Source organism: Furipterus horrens, unplaced genomic scaffold, assembly GCF_987537825.1.
Source record: "Furipterus horrens unplaced genomic scaffold, mFurHor1.1.pri manual_scaffold_17, whole genome shotgun sequence".
Taxonomy (NCBI): Eukaryota; Metazoa; Chordata; class Mammalia; order Chiroptera; family Furipteridae; genus Furipterus; species Furipterus horrens.
The window spans coordinates 76,729,820-76,750,753 of NW_028327187.1; the positions used below are offsets into that span (position 1 = coordinate 76,729,820).

A 20,934-nucleotide genomic window follows, 5' to 3' on the forward strand; every position below is an offset into this window, starting at 1 on the left:
AATCAGTAGCTCCTTCCTTTTACCTAGTAGTATTGATATGCATATACCGCAGTTTATCTTTTCACCTGTTGCTGGATATTTGAGTCACTGTCTGTTTTCAGCTATCATGAATAAAGCTCTTAAGAACATCCATGTACTAGTCTTTGTGTGGATGTATGTTTTTACTTCTCTTTGGTAAATACGTAGGAATGGAATTGCTGGGTCATATGATGAGTGTTATTTAATTTTATAATGAATCATCAAACTTTTTCCAAAGTAGTTACACAATTTACATTTCCACTAGCAGTTCAAGTGTTTCTGCTTCCTTGCCAACACTTGTTATGGCCTTTTTAATTTTAGTCATTTTAGTAGGTGTCTAGTGATATCTTATTGTGCTTTTAATTTGCACTTCCCTGAGGACTAATGGTGTTGAGACCTTTTAAAATGCTTACCTTTTATTCATGCAGCTTTTTGAGTGCAAAGACCTATATTCTATCTATGATTGTGTTGTGAATGAGAAAAACAAACTTAACTATAATTGAATACTTTCCTTTTCACTTCTCCTGTAAGTGTTCTTTTTAATACTCTTTTTTAGTATTATACTTCTAAATATGCATTACTCTGGAGGATGAAGTTCCTTTAAATAGTTATAACTCTTTATTGTTCAATTAGTTGATTTGTTTTGTACTTCTCACTAGAAAACACTCATATATGAGGGGGATCCCAAAATAGCCAGACTTAGCTTCTGGAGGGCAGGCCCCTTGTAGTACAGGCTTTCCCTGCTAGGTCAGTTTTAGAAACCCATCTGTATCAGTGTACTAGCTGGGATTGATGTAAGAGGCTGCATTCAGCTTCAGTTGGTTTTTTTTTGAAAACTTTTTCAATGCATTTGCCCATTTCATGACGGGTAATTTTTTTAATTATATTTTATTGATAATGCTATTACAGTTGTCCCAATTTTCCCCCTCTGTCCCCCTCCACCCAGCACCCCCACTCCCTCAGGCAATCCCCATACCATTGTTCATGCCCATGGATCATGCATATAAGTTGTTTGGCTGCTCCATTCCCTACTGTACTTTACATCCCCATGGCTATTCTGTAACTACCTATTTGTACTTCTTAATCCACTCACCTCTTCACCCACACCCCCACACCCGCTTCCCATCTGTCAACCATCAAAAGGCTCTCCATATCCATGATTCTGTCTCTGTTCTTCTTGTTTGCCTAGTTTGTTTAGATTCAGTTGTTGATAGATATGTATTTTTGCCACTTTATTATTCATAGTTTTGATCTTCTTTTCTTAAATAAGTCCCTTTTACATTTCATATAAATAGGCGTGGTAATTATGAACTCCTTTAGTTTTTTCTTCTCTGGGAAGCTCTTTATCTGCCCTTTGATTCTAGATTATAGCTTTGCTGGGTAGAGCAATATTGGCTGTAGGTCACTGCTTTTTGTGACTTTGAATATTTCTTGCCAGTCCCTTCTTGCCTGCAAAGTTTCTTTTGAGAAACCAGCTGACAGTCTTATGGAAACTCTCCTGTGGGTAAATAACTTCTTTTCTCTTGCTGCTTTTAAGATTCTTCCTTTATCTTTTACCTTTGAGATTTTAATTATGCTGTGTCTTGGAGTGAGCCTGTTTGTATCCATCTTGTTTAGAACTCTCTGTGCTTCCTGGACTTGTATGTCTATTTCCATCACTTAGGGAAGTTTTCTTTATTTTTTCAAGTAGATTTCCAATTTCTTGCTTTCTCTTCTCCTTCTAGCACTCCTATGATGTGAATGTTGGAATGCTTGAAGTTGTCCCAGAGGCTGCTTACACTATCCTCATTTTTGGGGATTTTTTTTTCTTCTTGTTCTGATTGGTTGTTTTTTGCTTCCTTATGTTCCAAATCATTGATTTGATACTCAGCTTCATTCACTCTGCTGTTGGTTGATTCCCTGTAAATTGTTCTTTATTTCAATTAGTATATCCTTCGTTTCTGACTGGATCTATTTTATGCTGTTGAGGTCCTCACTAAGTTCCTTGAGCATCCTTATAACCAGTGTTTTGAACTCTGCAACTGATAGATTGCTTATCTCCATTTTGTTTAGTTCTTTTTTTTTAAGTATATTTTATTGATTATATTGTTACAATAGTTCCATTTTTTTCCCCTTTGCTCCCCTCCACCCAGCACACCCCTTCCCCGACAATCCCCTCCCCAAGTCCATGCCCATGGCTCACCCTTTCATATATTCTTCTTCTTTTTTTAAAAAAATAATTAATTAATTAGTTAAATATTTTAACAATAAAAAATAACAATCCCTCCCTCTCAGACTTAAGACCCTTTACAATCTTATAAAGGACAATGGACGAAGGTCTCGAGCTCCTCTAGCTGCTTCAAGCTGGACATGGTCGTCGTCCTACCTACCCTTGGGTCAAGAAATCCCTAATAAGAGTGGGGGTGTGGAGGGGAGGGTGGCCTTCCCACAAGGGGAAGGATCGTGCAGACTCCAGGTTGGTTGGCTGTCTCTGGACAACGGCATGCTTGGTTTAACAGGCTGGCATCCTTGTTGTATTCTGTGGGCAACAGGGTTAAAGGACATCATTCAATCCGTAACCACTAGATGACAAAAGACAGGTATTAATTTTTCAATGTCCCACATTAGGGAAAAGAAGGGTTTCTTTGGAGGAAGGTATGCCAGGTACATCTCACCTGTCCAAAACCCTTTTGCCCATTATACTTAGTTTGGACTGAGGGAAATATTTTAGGTTTCCCCCCTCTCAGGCCTCTGGGCTCTTTCTGTCCAAGCCATTAGGATAGAAAAGAGAAACCAGTTTTAAAGTGAAGCCCACAGACCACCCCGTTCTTCACCAACCCAGCCACTTAGTTCAGCCAAACCATTGAGTCTCAGGAGGCAGCAATGCAGACAGGATTAAGTGAGGCCTATACGTACAATCACTCAGGTAATGAGATCGTAGGCTTATGCCCTTTGAAAACAGAAAACACATGTTAATTTATGTAACATAACCCACATACAAGTCTCTAAATCTGTAGGACTGTCTTATCGGAAAGACATCCAGTTGCAAGGCATTTGACATTCTTCTCGCCTGTAAATTAAACATCTTTGATAATGCCACAGACATAGTTTAACTTTCAAATGAAAACAAATTTTAAATGAAAAGAAACTTTAAAGACGGTTAGCTGCACTACTTTATAGTCTACCACTGGGCATTGTGATCTTCCTTGAATCTTGATTTTTCTCCCTAAGATTACCCTCCTTGTCATTAAAGGGACTGCATTAAGTTCATGTTTAATTTATCCTGTTCATTTGCATAAACACAACAAGAGCAGCAAATGATCACTTATGATCTTTGGTTCTGCTTTGCTGGAACTTACGCAAGGAACATTTAGGGTGACCTTCAGTCTGCCCTTCAGGGCACAGAAGTTGAGCCACATACCTGACATTCAGCCTTGCCTGTAAACACCTGTCTTTTCCAGGTCCTCCTGGTTTTCCATTGTGCCTTAAGGTCCCTTCTAGCCATCTTTCAGGAAAACAACCTTCGTTCCTTCCCTGGAAAGATTGCTATGGACCGCTCATCCATCCAAGGTACCAGGCCTTTTATCTCGTGGACTTTTATTACCTTTGAAAGTCAGTCCCAGTTGCTCAGGGCTTTTTGGTAACAACCAAAGCCCAATTATGTCTCCTCTAGGCATGACATTCCAGTCAAAGTCTTAGTCAAAAAATCGTTATTAACAACTGGTCTTATTAGTTTTATGCAAAGAAACTTATGTCATTACTTACTTCTTTAGAATGCCAAATTCTGGAGGGATCAGATAGGGAGAAAATATATACACTGTGAAGGAAAATCATTGTCCTTCTAATATTCACTGAACTTGCATTTCTATTCTTTATATTTTTATTTTTCCCCCCACTAAAAATTTTTCTGTTTGTTTGTTTTTCCATTACAGTTGTCTCACTTTTTTCCCCCTCTTGCTTCTCTGCACCCTGTCCCTCCCTTCTCCCACATTCAGTCCCCACCCAGTTGTCCATGTCCATGGGTCATTTATACATGTTCTTTGACTAGACCCTTCCCCTTCTTACCACTTCTCTCCCTCCCATCTCCCCCTTTGTTACTGTTAGTTTATTCCTCGTTTACATACCTCTGGTTCAATTTTGCTCATTTGTTTGTGTTGTTCATTAGTTTCCTTTAACAGGTGATAGCATAAGGTAATTTTCTTTTGTTGCCTGGCTTATTTCGCTAAGCATAGTTCTCTCTAGTTCCAATCATGTTGTTGCAAATGGTAGAAGTTCCTTCTTTCTCTCAGTACTTATTCATTGTCATTTTCCCCCTTTGTACTCGTGTTCCTCTCTGTCTCTCTCTGTTTCTTCATCTTCTTAAAGCAGATCCTTTAGAATCTCTTGCAATACTGGTTTGGTGGAGATGTATTCTTTTAACCTTCTTTTGTCTTGGAAACTCCTTATTTCACCTTCCATTTTGAATGAGAGCCTTGCTGGGTAGAGTATTCTTGGTTATAGGCCTTTGTTTTTCATTACTTGGAATATATTTTGCCATTCCCTTCTGGCTTGTAGTGTTTCTGCTGAGAAATCTGATGATAGCCTTATTGGAGCTCCCTTGTATGTTATTAGTTGTTTCTCTCTTGCTGTTTTTAGGATTCTCTCTTTGTCTTTGAATGTTGGCATTTTAATTATGATGTGTCTTGAAGTGGGCCTGTTGAGGTTCATCTTCATTGGGACCCTCTGTGCTTCCTGGACTTGCATGATTCTTTCTCTCTTCATGTTAGGGAAGTTTTCTGTCATTAGTTTTTCAAAGAGGTTTTCTATTCTTTGCTCTTCTTCTTCTCCTTCTGGAATTCCTGTGATACGGATATTATTATGTTTCATGTTGTCCTGCAGCTGTCTTAGAACCTCTTCAGTCTTGTTCAGTCTTTTTTCATTTTGTTGCACTGTCTGTGAGTTTTTGTCTACATTGTCCTCCAGCTCGCTGATCCGATTTTCTGCTTCCTCTAGCCTGTTTTTAATTCCTTCTACTGTGTTCTTCAATTCAGAGATCGTATTCTTCATTTCCTCCTGGCTCTTATTGATAGCTTCCATGTCCTTTTTGATGCTGGTATAATTCTCAGTAAGTTCCTTATAGTTCTTCTGGAGTTCACTGTAGTTTTTCTGGAGTTCTTTGTAGTTTCCGCTGAGCTCATTGAGCTTCTCCATAATGCATGCTTTCAATTCCATATCTGATAGTTGGCTCCCCTCTATTTCATTTAGCACTCTTTCTGGGGACTCTACCTTTCCTTTCGATGGGGGGTTGTTTCTCTGTCTCCCCATTTTTGTGACTCCTGTTTTTTGTTGGTGCTTAGAATGATCTGCACTTCCTAGGTCTGCCCCTGTTGGCATCAGATCATGTATCAGCCTGGCCCTAGGCAGCCTGTTGGAGACTTCCAGGGATCTACTGCCTTTGTCTGTCTCCTTTAGTTGTTAATCTATTCAATCTGTGATTAGCCGTCAGGCTAAAGGACCGTGGGTGTGGCAGCTTAATTCCAGTAGGCGGGGCTTTTGCTTCCCCTCAGGCTGACACCACTTGGCCGGGAATGGTCTGCCGGTCACGTTGTGATGTAGCGGCCTTTTTTGTCTCTCCGTGGTTATAAGACTTCTCTCCAGCTGGTGTTCGGTTGGTTATGCCAGATGATTTCTCCAAAATTACTTTGTAAATCCAGACTAGTTCTGGGAGGAAGTTAGTGTAGCTTCCACTTACTCCTCCGCCATCTTGTTTCTGCATTTTGTTTAGTTCTTTTTCTGGAGTTTTGATCTCTTCTTTCATTTAGGCCATGTTTCTTTGTCTCTTCATTTTGTCAGCCTCCCTGTGTTTGTTTTTACGTATTAGGTATAACTGCTATGACTCCCTGTCTTGGTAGCATGACCTAATGTAGTAGGTGTCCTGTAGGGTACAGTGGCACAGCCTCTCCTATACCCAAGCTGGGTACTCAAGGTGAACCCACTGTGTGGGCTGTGTATAGTTGAGGCTCTTATAGTTGAGCCTTGATTGCTGATGGAAGGGATTTACCCAGGCCCGTCAGCTGCAAGGACTAGCTGAGTCCACTGACCACCAACCTCCACCCTCTGTGGAGGTTCAGCTGTGTGAGGGCAGGGTGGTGGTGCTCCAACAGGGTCTGTAGCTGTCCACTGGGTATGCAGGTTCTGGGGTTTCCTGGGTGGTGCAGGCCAAGGTCAGCCCCCAGTTGTGTTTTGCCTGGGGCACCCTGTTTGCGCTACAAAGCAAACTGAGATGGCTGCTACTTGTGCTGGGCTTGGAGATTCCCAGGCAAAGCCAAGTTGTGAATATAAGCTGGCTGCTGCTAGTGTCTAGCCTGGGGTCACTAAGCAAGAGGCACAAGGGCTGGAGGCTCACTGAGGCTGGCTGTCGCATGGTTGAGCGGATTTAGGAAGTTGTGAAACATGAGCCAAGACCAGTCATTCACATAGAAAGTCTCTGTTGACAGCGTGGGTGGGCCTAAGTTGGGTGAGAAGGAGTCTTCAGGGATCTCCAGGGCAGGGCAAACAGTGTTAGCTAGGTTGATGGGAGTCTCAGATATGGCACCTGCTTGCCAGCTCTGTGGCTCTGTGAGGGAAGGGTTCAGAAATGGAACATTGGCCTCTGCCTGCCTTTCTGTCTGAGAGGAAGCTGTCCCCAGCTCTCACCTTGATTCCAGACACTTCAGTTCCTCCCTATTTGCCACTGGTACCTTTCAAGCTGCTACCCTAGTGCTGGAACTCAAAGGGAGTGAGCCTGAGTGAGTCCGTGTGTGGGTTCTTTAAGAGAAACTGCCTGGGACTCCAGAACGTTCTTCCGCCAAATTAGTGTCCACTGGTTTTTGCAGCCAGAAGTTATAGGGACTTATTTCCTGGCACTGGAACCCTGGGCTGGAGGTGGGAGGGTTGGGGGTGGTGGTGGGACTCCTTGCTCCTGAGATATTCCTCCTGAATTTTTATCCACCACATGCAGATTTGGGACCAGCGTGTTCCACATCTCTGCCCCTCTTAGTAGTCTGGATGGACGTGGTTTCTTTAATTACATAATTGTCGGACTTCCATTCAACTCGATTTCTGATGGTTCTGAGTGATCCTTGTTTATAATTTAGTTGTAATTTTGATGTCATGATGGGTGATTTATGAGGGCACCTGCCCACACCATACTGGGTGTTCAGCAATTTTTGACCAAAATCAGCATGACTCCTGTGTCCTACCCTCCCTATTCACCCAATCTCACCTAGAGCAATGTTTTTTGTTGTTTCCCCGGATGAAGAAAGTCCCAAAAGGAAAACATTTTGCCGATGTGGAAGAGGTGAAACAAAAAAATGGCAGAAGCACTGAAAGGCATCAAAATCGATGAGTTCAAAGAACTGTTCTGAGAATTGGGAAAAAAAATGTCTCGATAGTTAAATATTGCATGAGATTGAAGGTGACTGACGTTTAACCGTGGAAGAATAGATACACAATTTTTTATAAATAAATTCTGGGGGTTTTGGGGGGTGGGGGTCCTCCCTCATATGTGAAACTATGTAAAAGATCGCTAACAAAAATATATCAATGCACAGTCAAAAGTAAATAGGGTCAGCTGACAGCAAACTTGCAACTTAGTTCTGTGTGTGACCTTCTGAATTGTTTCCTCATCTCTAAATGAAGATAATAATGATGGCATTTTTGTCATAGAATTTTTGGATGAATTAAATAACATCCCCTACTTGAAACATTTAGCACAGTGAAGTGACTGGAATATTGTATATTAAGCACTCCATAATTGTTTAGCTATGGATAATAATTTCAAAATATATACTGTCATCATTGTCTTACATTTATGGATCCTGTAAAAAGCCAATGAAGGACACATACCCTGATCCCAACAGTATAAGAACAGATGCCTAGAAGCTGGGCCACCTACTACCTCATCATACCCAAGAAGTGGGGAACATTTTAGCATACCTTTTCCCTGTCCTGCTCCCCCTACCCCAACTATAGTCTTCTGTTTTTCTTTGTCTGAACCCCCTACTCCTGCCTCAAAAGTCTCAGATGTATATTTCATATATTATAATATATTAGTTTTACTTAATTTAAAATAAAGTGATATTTTTATACTGTGACATTTATATTGTATATGGTAGCATTTTTATGCTGTCTATATTGTTTCCTAGGTCTGGTAACAATTTTTTAATTAAGTGACATATTTTTATATCAAAGAGACATCATTTTATAGCATTTCTCAATGTCATTTCCCTTCTTTTTATTTTTCTATTATAAATAGTATCTAGGCACCATAAGCTAAATATTATTTTCTTACAGAAGCATCACTCTGAGAATAAGGGCCTTGACAAAGTGATGGAGACTCAAGCTCAAGTGGATGAACTGAAAGGAATCATGGTCAGAAACATAGGTATGTTTCATGACATAGTTCACATGAATATGGACAAAAATGATGATAGGTTACCTGATTGGGGTCAAATTATTCTAGAGAGACTGAAACAACTTCCTTATTCTTACTAATGGAAGCTAATAGCTGAATTATGGAGATTACTTACCTATGGTAGTGTCTACTGTATGAATGGTTTCTTTTTTAGTACTTATGACTATTCTATAATCTAAATTTGTTAGTTTACTTAACGAGACTAATTTCCAAGACCCTCACAACAGTTCAGCAATTTAGCATAATTTAGCCAGTTTTGGCTGGAGATACACAGATAGCTGATATTTAACCTTCTTAGAATGTTTGTAGCTCTTGATTAAAAGAAAGAAACAATTGGACCCAAAACTGTTATTTTTCAGAAGTATGAACTATGATATATGAGATCTGTCCAGAGGGTATTCATCTATGTAATATGAAAAATAGAGACATTTATTGAAGAAGATACAAGATACAAGAAACATTGTACATAGGACAATGACTCCTCGGTCCCCTTCAAAGTAGGCACCTTGGGACCTCACACAGTTCTGCCAGTTGCCTCCAGCTACCCTGTTGTATTTTCCTGAATCTCATCAATGATCTGAAATCTCTTCCCTTTCAAAGGTGGCTTTAGTTTTGGGAAAAGACAGAAGTCACTGGGCACCAAATTGGGACTGTGTGGGGCTGAGTCACTTGGGTGATTTGATGTTTTGCCAAAAAAACTCTGCACGAGACATGATGCATGAGTAAGTACATTGTTGTGATGAAGCTGCCAATCACCAGTTGCCCATAGCTGGGACCTTCTGAATCATCCTAATAGTTTCTGTAGAGGAATGTTCAAGCTCAATGCAAAATTTGATATAGATTTGTGTTGCTCTAGTGGCTTCACCATTTTAAATGTGACAGCCACAGAGTACACATGCTCACTCAGTGGCATCTACCGCCCTTACTGACTAGTACAGCAAAGTTGTCATTGTTCATACATGCGTATTCTGGTCCACTCTCCTTAGCTGCCAGGTTATATCGATGTTGCACAAACCATTCTCTTTATATTAACAATGGCTGGACTTTTTCTGGACAGACCTCATATATGGATTTAATCAGGCTGTATATTGTCAAGAACCTATTTGGTACACTAAAATAATCCAGACAAATGCATAAAGTTTATTTTTAAATGGATTATTCAATGGTATTTAGATTTGGGATAATGCTTTTTTTTTTTTTTTAAAAGCGCTGGTTCTCACAGTAGAGTCCCATCAACATCTCCTGGCATCCTGTTAGAAATGCAAATTTTCATATCCCACCCCAGACCTACTGAATCAGAAACTCTGGGACTAGGGCCCAGAAATCTGTGTTCTCATAAGTCCTCTGGAGGATTCAAGTACACACTTCAGTTTGTGAACCACTCTTTTAAATATTTCTTTTAAGGGAAATATCTCACAGACAATCACTTCTATAAAATTGAACAGAAAGGATTATGTAATTGCTTTATAAGATATTTGAGACATTGTCAGATTGCATAAATGTCCATTTACCTACAATCTTGGATTTACTATTGAATTATTTTTTATATTATTAGAATAGTTACACATTGAGGAAAGACATTTTAAAAATTTAGTCTTGGTCTCACCATCCTAAAGATTTATTTCCATTTTCTTTACTTTAAAGTTTTATCAACATGTATACATAGTTGTAATCAGAGTTTATATTTCAGTTTCATGAAGACAGTATAATATAGTGATCAAGATTTGGGGTCATACATGGCCTGAGATTGAGTCCTGATTTTATTTCCTCCTTGCTGTTAGCCCTTGATCAATCCTCTAACCTCTCAGACCTTTATTTCCTAATCTGAAAAAAAGGAGATAATAGAACCTAAGGATACTAGGGTAAAAGAGGCAATAATGTATTTAAAGCACTTTGTATAGTGCCTGGCATATAGTAAGAGCTGAATGATTGTTAGTTGTTGTTAGTCTACTTTATGCTCATACAGTAGTTCATTGAATCATATCATCAGTTACCAATCATGTCCTTATTTTGGACATTTTGATTCTGTAAAGCAGTGGTACTCAGAGTGCTGTTTTACAGCCAGATAAGGAGCTTGCTTCAGAATGTAAGTCAATGCTGTGTTTCCTTTATTGGGAATGTCTTACTGTGAAAATCTCAATTGTACTGAACAGTGTGCTTAGAGACTTAAAGCAGTAGCAAATACTCTTAGGTAGCGCTGGTTTAGAGGTTTGGGTTAAAATAGCAGTTCTGTTATAAATGTTTTTTGGCTATTATGATTTTCTATTTTCTTAAGATTAATTCCTAGGAATGGGATTAATAATCAAAAGGCAGAAACATTTGTGTGTGTGTGTGTGTATGTACATGTGTGTGTATCTTGGCTATTTGAAGTGATTTCCTGTCATTGATTTTTAGTTTTAATTATATGTCTAGATGCAGAAGAGAGATCCTATTGAAATAAATAGGTTCCTCTTTTGGCTCCTTTTTATTTTTGGTCACCAAATGTATTTATTTTGCCTGAAAGTGGAAGCAGCCAACTATTACAATATTATTCATTGCAGATTCATAATGTTTCTAGAAAATGAAACTTTTTAATCAACTCCTTTTAAAAGTGACTTATTTATTTTTAGAATAACAGAAACAGCAAATTAAAAATGTAACATTTCTAATCATCTCTCTTTGATTTTAATAACTTTATTGAGATACAATTCACATACCATATAATTTGCCTAAAGTATACAAGCCAACGGTTTTTACTGTCAACAGAGTTGTGCAATCATCAGCACAATCAATTTTAGAACAATTTCATCACCACCCAGAAGACATCTTGTACCCACTTAGAGCCCCTCCTTCTTTCCCCTCAAGCTCCTGACCTAAGCAACAATTAACCTCCTTTCTGTCTGTATAGATTTGCCTCTTCTGGACTAATCATATAATATGTGGTCTTTTGTATCTTGGGTTGTTTCACTTAACATAATGATTTTGAGTTTCTTGTTGTAGCATGTATCAGTACTTTATTCCTTGTTATGGCTGAATATTCCATTGTATTGATAATTTGATTTATTTATCTGTTGTTAGTTGATGGACATTTTGATGGTTTTTACTTTTGGTTATGAATAATGCTTCTGTGAACATTAGTATACAAGTTTTTGTGTGAGCATATGTTTTCAGTTCTCTTGTGTACATATCTAGGAGTAGAATTGCTAGGTCACATGGAAACTCCTAGTTTAAGATTTTGAGTAAGGCCAAAATCTTACTCAAAGCGGCTGCCCCATTGTACATTCCCAACAGCAATGCATGAGGATTCCAGTTTCTCCACATCCTTGCCAAAATTTGTGAAGTTTTTTTTATTATAGCCAACTTGGTATGTGTGCAATGGTATCTTATTGCAGTTTTGATTTGTATTTCCCTGGTGACTAATGATGTTGAGCATCTTTTTACTTGCTTATTGGAGAAATGTCTATTCAAAATCCATTGTCATTTTCGAGTGTGTTGTTGTCTTTTCATTGTTGAGCTGTAAGAGTTTATCGTATTCTCTGAATACTATATACCCTTATGACACATATGATTTACAAATATTTTCACACATTCTGTGGGTTGTGATCTTCAAAGCACAAATGTTTTTAATTTTGATGAAGTCTAATTTGTTCTTTCTTTTGTTGCTTGTTCTTTGGATGTCATATTTAAGAGGCCATTGCCTAAGCCAAGGTCACAAACATTTACTCCTTTATTTTCTTCTAAGAGTTTTATAATTTTAGCTATTATATTTGGTCTGTGGTCTATTTTGAGTTATTAATGGTTTATAAAGTAAGGAAGGGATCCAACTTAATTCTCTTAAATATGTATATCCAGTTGTCCCAATACCATTTGTTGAAAAGATTCTTATCTTCCCATTGAATGGTCTTAGCACCTTATCAAAAATTAAATTTCCATAGACGTATGGGTTTATATGGACTCTCAGTTCTGTGCCAATACTATATGTTTGTCCTCATGCCAGTTCACACTATCATGGTTTTTGTAGATTTGTAGTATGTTTTAAAGTCAGGAAGTAGGAGCCTCCCAACCTCGTTCTTTTTTTAAAGATTGCTTTGGCTATTCTGAGTACCTGTCATTTCTATAAGAATTTTAAGGTGAGCTTGTCAGTTTCTGAAAACAGAATAGCTGGGATTTTGATAGGGATCGTGTTGAATTGTAGATCAGTTTGGGTAGTATTGCCAGTTTTAACAATATTAAACTCTGATCCATGAACATGAGATGTTTTTTTCATTTACTGAGGTCTTCTTTTAAGTTTTTTTTCAACAATGTTTTGTAGTTTTGAGTGTACAAGCCTTGTATGACACAAAGACTCATGCTTGACCAAAGGTTAAACAGGCTCCTCTGAGCCCTCTGTTTGACTAGGGTTTATCCTTGGGCTCTGTCCTTGGCCTGCCTAAGCCAGTCTTAGAAAAGAATCCTGCTCAGTCACTCCCCTGTCCTTGCTATCTGATCATCCTTGATAACTGATCAAGTTCCTCATCCCCTACCTTTGATGTGTAAATGTTTGGCCTGCCTTTACTGAGAACCTTTAGGCCAGTTTAGCAACAGTCTCCTACCTTTGATTCCTCCTTCTAGTAATTTTCCATCCACTGACGACTCTCTCACTTTGCTCATTGGCTATAAATCCCCACTTGTCCTTTTTTTCATTATTGAGATATAGTTTACATACAAAATCCTTTGGGTTTAAAGTGTACAATATGGTAATTTGATGCATTTATATATTGCAATATGATTACCATCTTAGCTTTAGCTAACATCTGTCACATATTTTTTTGTAGTGAGAACATTTAATATCTAGTCTCAGCAATTTTGAACTGTATTATACAATGTTTTTTATTATAATCTATGTGTTGTGCATTAGATCTCCAGATCCTATTCATCTTCTAGTTACAGGTTTGTAAGCTTTAACATCTCCCCAATTTTTCCAGCTCCCATCCCTTAGAAACCACCATTCTACTCTGTTTCTACAAGTTTGGCATTTTTAGGTTCCATATATAACTTGTATACAATATTTCTCTTTCTCTGTCTGGTTTATTTCACTAAGTATAGTGCCCTGGAGATCCATCCATGTTGTTGCAAATGGCAGGATTTCCTTCTTTCTTATGGCTCAATAATAGTTCACTGTGTGTGTGTATGTATGTATCTTCTTTATCCATTCATCCATTGATGGACACTTGGTTGTTTACATGCCTTGGCTGTTGTGGATAGTGCTGCAGTAAACATAGGAGTACATGTATCTCTTCAAAATCCTATTTTTATTTCCTTTGGATATATACCCAGAAGTGGAATTGCTAGATCATATGGTAGCTGTACTTTTAATTGTTTGAGAAACCTGGCTGAACCAGTTTACATTTCCACCAACAGAGCAATGGGTTCCTTCTTGTCCCACAAGCTTGACAACACCTTTTATCTCTTGTCATCTTGTTGATAGCCATTATAATAGATGTGAGTTTTGTTTCTTTTTTTTTTCTTTCTTTCTTCTCCTTTTTTTTTTTTTTTGCAGACTGGAGGGTGGTTTTATTGACTTTGCTTTGTGTCTGCAAATCTCATTGCCTGTCCTTGAGCTGAGTGGAATGAGATCTGGAGAGCAGAGGGGCACTGGGGAGCAGCAGTGAGGAAGACAATGAGGGGCTTACTTGGCTTGTGGCACAAAGCCTGCACACAACACATTCCAGCTGATCATCTGAGGATAACCCAAGGTGGCCTGTGGCCACACCTCATTCCAGATCTACCTGTGGCCTCCCCTCCCCTCATTGTGGTTTTGATTTGCTTGTCCCTGATGATTAGTGATGTTGAGTGTCTTCTCATATACCTGTTGGTCATTTGTATGTGTTTGGAAAAATGTCTATTCAGTTCCTCTGCCCATTTTTTATTGACTTGTTTGTATTTTCTCCCATTCTGCAGGTCACCTTTTCATTTTGTTGATTATTTCTTTTGCTGTTCAGAAGCTTTTTAGTTTCATGTAGTCCCACATGTTGATTTCTGCTTTTGTTGCTTGTGCTTCTGTTGTCATATCCTAAAAAACATTGCAAAGACCAGTGTTCAAGGACCTTCTTCCCATGTTTTTTTTTCTGGGAGTTTTATGGTTTCAGTTATTAAATTTAAGTCTTTAATCCATTTTGAGTTAATTTTTTTTGAGTGGTGTACTTATAAATAAGTCCTTATTTTATGTCATCAGTCGTCGTCGTCGGCAGCCGTCCGTCTCGAGAGACGATGGTGTAGCTTCTGAAGAGTCTATCTGCACCGCCGAGAATGGCTGTGCAGTCCGACTCGGGAGTGACACGGTATCTGTCTCCTCCCGTGTTGAATCGACATCTTGCGATGACGCTGAAGCTACAGAGCCTGGGCAGGGTAATATGGAGGGTCTGCTGTTGCCCATGCAGCAGACCCCCCCCCCTCTTCGCAGCTGAAAGGTCCAAGGGAAAGACGGAGTCGATACAGCTTGGCTTCAGGTGCGCCGCAGGAGTTGCCGGTGTTGACTACAACATCAAACCGCCTTAGGGACTCCGGCTCCGGATTTTCTGTCGGGGTTTACTCCCTTAGCCTTTCCCCTGAAGAGGTATGCCGCAAGGCAGCGGAGGTTTTTTGGAGTCAGAGTTTTCCTTCTCTGATGTGCCCTGACTGGAAGATCGAACCAGCGACACTTAGCTCGCAGGCCAATGCTCAATCCACTGAGCTAAACCAGCCAGGGCTTTATGTCATCAGTAGATTCTTGGAAACTGTGGCTTGAAGAGAAACGATGTATAATGAAAACAATTTTTACCATAAGCTAATTGATATAAACAAGAGTTAAGTTCCTATAGTGTATTTCTCGTCACAAAAACATCACCAAACTTCTAAATAAAGACCCCAAACACTTCTACTATTAAACATTGAAATAAATGTAAGGTATACATATATTTAAGAAAGATTAATAAAAACAAGTAAAATTATGGAACTATTGTAACAATATAATCAATAAAGTATACTTAAAAAAAAAAACAAGTAAAATTATTTTCCAACCCACTATTATAGTTCAGGGTTATAGACGGCTGGAGTCTGTCCTGCCAGCTCAGAGTGCAAGGCAGGAACCCATCCTGTACGAAGTGCCATTGCATCGTAGGGCTGCCATAATGCTGACATTACCCACTTGTTATATTCAGTGTTGAGCTCAATCTCTTTCCCCTCTTGTGATACTTCCCCTATTGCTATAGTCTTAAATAACATCTTCCTTATCATTTTAACAAGTGTCAGAATAATTTTTCTTTAATAGTATCTCTCTTCCAACATTTTCTTGCCTTGTTTTCAAGTATTTTATTTTTTATGCTATTGTAAATGGATATTTTCTCTTCCATTTTTGGATTGTTCATTGCTTATATCTAGAAATACAATAGATGTTTGTATACTGATCTTACCTTGTGCAACTTTGTAGGACTTATTATTTCTAATAGCTTTTTAGTGGATTACTTGTGATTGTCTGTATTCAGGATCATACATTCTGAAAATAAAGATAGGTATAATTCTTCCTTTATAATCTTGAAGCCTTTCATTTCTTTCACCCACCCAGTTGCCCTTTCTAGACCCTCCAATACAATGTCAAATAAAAGTGGGGAGGGTGGACATCCTTGTCTTATTACTGATCTTAAGGAGTCTTTCACAATTAAGTATGATGTTAGCTGTGGTACTTTTATCGTCGTCGTCGTCGGCAGCCGTCCGTCTCGAGAGACGATGGTGTAGCTTCTTAAGAGTCTATCTGCACCGCCGAGAATGGCTGTGCAGTCCGACTCGGGAGTGACACGGTATCTGTCTCCTCCCGTGTTGAATCGACATCTTGCGATGACGCTGGAGTGTCCTCTCCAGTGAAGCTGAAGCTACAGAGCCTGGGCAGGGTGATATGGAGGGTCTGCTGTTGCCCATGCAGCAGACCCCCCCTCTCTTCGCAGCTGAAGGGTCCAAGGGAAAGACGGAGTCAATACAGCTTGGCTTCAGGTGCGCCGCAGGAGTTGCCGGTGTTGACTACAACGTCAAACCGCCTTAGGGACTCCGGCTCCGGATTTTCTGTCGGGGTTTACTCCCTTAGCCTTTCCCCTGAAGAGGTATGCCGCAAGGCAGCGGAGGTTTTTTGGAGTCAGAGTTTTCCTTCTCTGACGTGCCCTGACTGGAAGATCGAACCAGCGACACTTAGCTCGCAGGCCGACGCTCAATCCACTGAGCCAAACCAGCCAGGGGCAGGTACTTTTATAGGCGCTCTTTATTAGGAAGTTCCCTCTATTTCCTGCTTGTTGAGTGGTTTTATAATGAAAAGGTGTTGGATTTTGTCAAGGGCTTTTTTCCATCTGTTGAAATGATCAAACATGTTTGTCCTTTGTTCTGTTAATACAGTATATTACAATAATTGATTTTGGATATTAAATCAACCTTATATTCCTAAAATAAATGCCATTTCATCGTGGTCTGCAATTCTTTCTATATATTGCTGGATTCATTGTGCTAGTATTATATTGGAGATTTTTTGTCTTTTCTTGTGATGTCTTCGTCTGGTTTTGATACCAAAGTAATTGTGGCCTCATAGGATGAGTTGAGAAATGTTCCTTCCTCTTCTATTTTTGGAGAAGTTTGTGAAAACTTAGTATTAATTCTTCTTGAAATGTTTGGTAGAATTCACAGTTGAAGCCATCTGGGCCTGAACTTTTCTTTGTGCAATTTAATAATTATTGATTCAACTTCTGGTCTGTGTTTAATTTGTTGTAGATCAAATTCAGAATTTCTGTTTCTTCTTGAGTCTGTTTGGTGGTTTGTGTCTTTCTAGGAATTTATCTTTTTCATATAAGTTATCTAATGTGTTCACATAAGTTATCATAGTGTTCTTTGAGGATCCCTCTAATTTATGTGAAGTTGATAGTGATTCTTTTAGTGATTTGAGTCTTTTTTCTTTTTTCTTAGTTTTTGCAGATTTGTCAATTTTGTTGATCTTTTTAAAAAATCTACTTTTGGTTTTATTGATTTTCTCTATTGTTTTTCTGTTCTGTATTTAATTTTTCCTGCCCTAATTATATTATTTCCTTCTCTTTGGTGAGAACTCTCTTTTTCACTTACAGATTGCTGCCTTGTCACTGTGTCCTTGAATGGGGGGCGGGGCTCATTTTCTCATCTAAACCTAATGATCTCCCACAGGTCCAATGTCTAAATACCATCACAGTAGGGGTTAGGGCTTCAATATAGGAATTTAGTGAGGGCACAATTCAGTCTATAACATCTTCCCTTTTATGTGGGTCTTTACTGCTATAAATTTCTTTCTATGCACTGCTTTGACTTCATCCCATATGTTTTCCTTCTGTTACTGATTTCTTATTTCATTCCATTGCTAAGTCCAACAGCCAAGCCCCCTCAAAGTAAATATCTAATCTTTGCTCTTTTTCTTGTGCATGGCTCACACTTTCCTATTTGTATTCATATCTCAATTTTTTTGGTTGAAAACTGGATGTTTTAGATAATATATTGTAGCAACTCTGGGTACTGATTCCCAGTCACCAGAGTTTGTTGTTTGCTTATTTGTTTAGTGATTCTGCTGGGCTCTATTAAGTCTATTTTTCCCAGAGTGTTCAGCCTCTAATGTCACTTCTCAGAAAGAAAACCTTGGCCATGCTCACAGTCACCCTGAAATGACATGACTCATTTTGTCTCTTTTTCTTGTTTTCTGTGTTATATGTACTTCTAGCTAGTCTGCCCTTGTTGGTGTCTCACCCAGCTGTTAGCCATCACTAATTGTAGGCTAATTGCTCTATTTTTTCTAATAGTTCCCCAAACATAAATGTCTCCAGTGTGATCTAATTAGATTTGAGCTCCCCGGTGTTTGTCGGAAGTCTTAGGTATTTGTTATGACCCCAGGAGGATTCTTCTTAGTTGTCTCTTTCCCTGGTACTCTGCTAAACTTCAGGCTGGCCTATGGTTTAACTTGTGGTTCTCATGAAGCTACCACATTCACCTTAATTGCTTACCTCCAAAATCTCTCTTGTTTTTGACAGCACTCTTAGACTTGAACTTCCCCATACTCTGTTCCAAATAAAGTCTGTTCTCTTAGGGAAATTCTTCTTAAGGTCTTCCTCTTCCCCTGGGAACCATCCCTGAGCCACTGCTCTAGAGCTATGGATAGCAACAATGGAATGCTTCTCTTTGAGTGACACACTTGCTCTACCTAAGGAGTGCTGGGTAACTGTGGCCTTCTTGGCTTGCCTTTCCCAGCATGGGACCTCTGCTTTATGAATAGAGTAAGTCAGGGCAGAGGCACTCAGGGCCCAGTATTCTGGGCCTGCCACCTGAGGTAGAGCTTCTGCCCTAGATGCTGGGCTAGGTACAGGAAGGCTTGGAGCCTCAGGCCTTTCAACCATGCCTTGGTGGTATAGAACATTTCTGTATCATGTAGCCTTAGATGGGGTGGTGTGGCATGTGAAATGGTAATGACTTGCCCCAACTTGCCCCTCCTGGGAAGAAAGCATAGTCTTTGATTGGGACCTGAGGGGAGAGAGAACCCCCAGGCTTTACTCACCGGGAGTAGTGCTTCCATCTCACTGAGCTGAGGTATGGAGCAGGTCATGGCTTAACTGCCGTAGACTCTTACTGTTCTTACTGAGAACTAGTTGGTTTTCTTGTATAAATGTTTCTTCATTTGCTCTATGTCCTTAGGACATTCACAGTTTTCAGAGACTTTAAATGATTGTTGTTGTTTGCTTATTTTTCCTTTTTACCAGTTACAGTTGTTTTGTTGGAGAGAAGGTCTGTGGAGCTCCTTACACCACAGTTCTTGGAGTGTCCAACTCTCACTCATTTTGACAGTTCCTTTTTTGTCACTCTCAGATCATACCCTTAATTTAGGGGTTTGCAAACTACATCCCTTGGATCAAATCTGGCCTATTTTTCTACATAAAATTTCCTTTGAACATAGTCATGCCAATTTGTTTACATATATGTCTGTGTCTGTGACTGAGATTGACCCACAAAGCCTAAAATATTCAGTATCTGGCCTTTTACAAGAAAAAAAACTGCCAATCCCTACATTAGTTGATACGCTTTGCTAACGTCTTTTTTTTTTTTTTTTTTTTTACTTAAACATAGAAGTGCTTCTTTAGTAAATACCAGTTGTCAAGAGGGCCAAATACAATTTAAATCAGATTTGGCTTAAAACAAAGACAAAAATATCACATTTTAAATATAAACATGATGTTTTCTGTTTTTCCAACATTTTTAGATCTGGTAGCTCAACGTGGAGAAAGATTGGAATTATTGATAGATAAAACAGAAAATCTCGTGGATTCGGTAAGTACGGGATATGATATTTTTCAGGATATAAAGTAGAGAAACTGGTTGATTGCTAACTTAATAGGGAAATGTCTTAAATTCAGTACTCTAGTCTTTTTTAGTTCTATTATGTGATTACATTGTGATTATGAGCGTAACAATGAGGAATAGCAAAAAATAGCCATGATCCTTTAAGGAAGCTCTGGTTTGGAAAACATACTCAGTTTACAGAAACAACTTTTTAAAGCTTTGGATTGATGCCTATTAATTTAGCACCTCAGCTGCACGTACCAGTCTGTTCTCCTCTGTACATTTTGTGAAACATGAAAAAAGTTTCTCAGGCCACTGTGATCCAGGATGAATCCTGAAACCTGGGCAGTTCTGTCACTTTCTTGCTTACTGTGACAATTTGAGATTTTCTTCTATCAACTAAGAGGCAGGGATTGGGAAGGGCTACTTAGTCTTAAAGGAGTCACTGTGTCCCTGTGACGTACCTATGCTACAGTTAAGTGTGTCATTGAATTCTCTGTCTGGTTAGTAGATGACGGTTTTGAGGAAAGATGATAGATACATGGTGACTAGAAAGAGGGCAGAGATCAGTTACACCTTGAGTCTGCATAATTACAAATTTAAATGCAGAGTGGAAGTTTACACTTTGAAACAGATCAGTGAGTGCTCATGTTCATTTCTACAGGCAGCTAGATTGTAGTAGTTAAAAGCACAAGCTCTAGAGTTGGGTTACCTAGGATTGAATCGCATCTCTGCCACTTAACTAGTTGTGTGACCTCAGGAAAGTTACTTAACTATGCCTCATTCATTATCTGTAAAATGGAGATGTACCCACTTCATTATTGTTTTGAGGCTTAAATCAGATAATGCACGCAAAGTGCACAACACAATGTCTGATACATAATAGGAGTTTTTTAAATGTTTATTGTTATTGCTAGTTTTATGGGGATATTTGTTAACATTAGATCTTAGAAGGTAACAGTTTTTTCATCAAAGCATGTGATGATTGGAGGGAGGGTGGCACCATACAGGAAGTCAAAGCCCCAGGGCTCTATAATGACTCACTTTATGACCCACTGCCAAGACATGAAGAGGGCAAAGAAGTATCTGATCCCAGATACGCAGACCAATTAATTTCTTTGGTACTTCCAGTCTGCCTCTTAGTTTTTTAAAAAAATCCTCACCTGAGGATATGCTTATTGATT

The 20,934-nt window shown here is 39.0% G+C and overlaps 1 protein-coding gene across 1 annotated transcript in view; it reads left to right on the plus strand.

The window, feature by feature from the left end:
- VAMP7 (vesicle associated membrane protein 7) overlaps positions 1 to 20,934 on the plus strand; it is a 47,557-nt gene that overhangs the window by 16,499 nt on the left and 10,124 nt on the right. The window contains exons 5-6 of the mRNA XM_090265016.1: positions 8,311 to 8,401; positions 19,671 to 19,738. Of these exons, the coding sequence (XP_090121142.1) occupies positions 8,311 to 8,401; positions 19,671 to 19,738 (159 nt within the window). The remainder of the gene's footprint in view (positions 1 to 8,310; positions 8,402 to 19,670; positions 19,739 to 20,934) is intronic.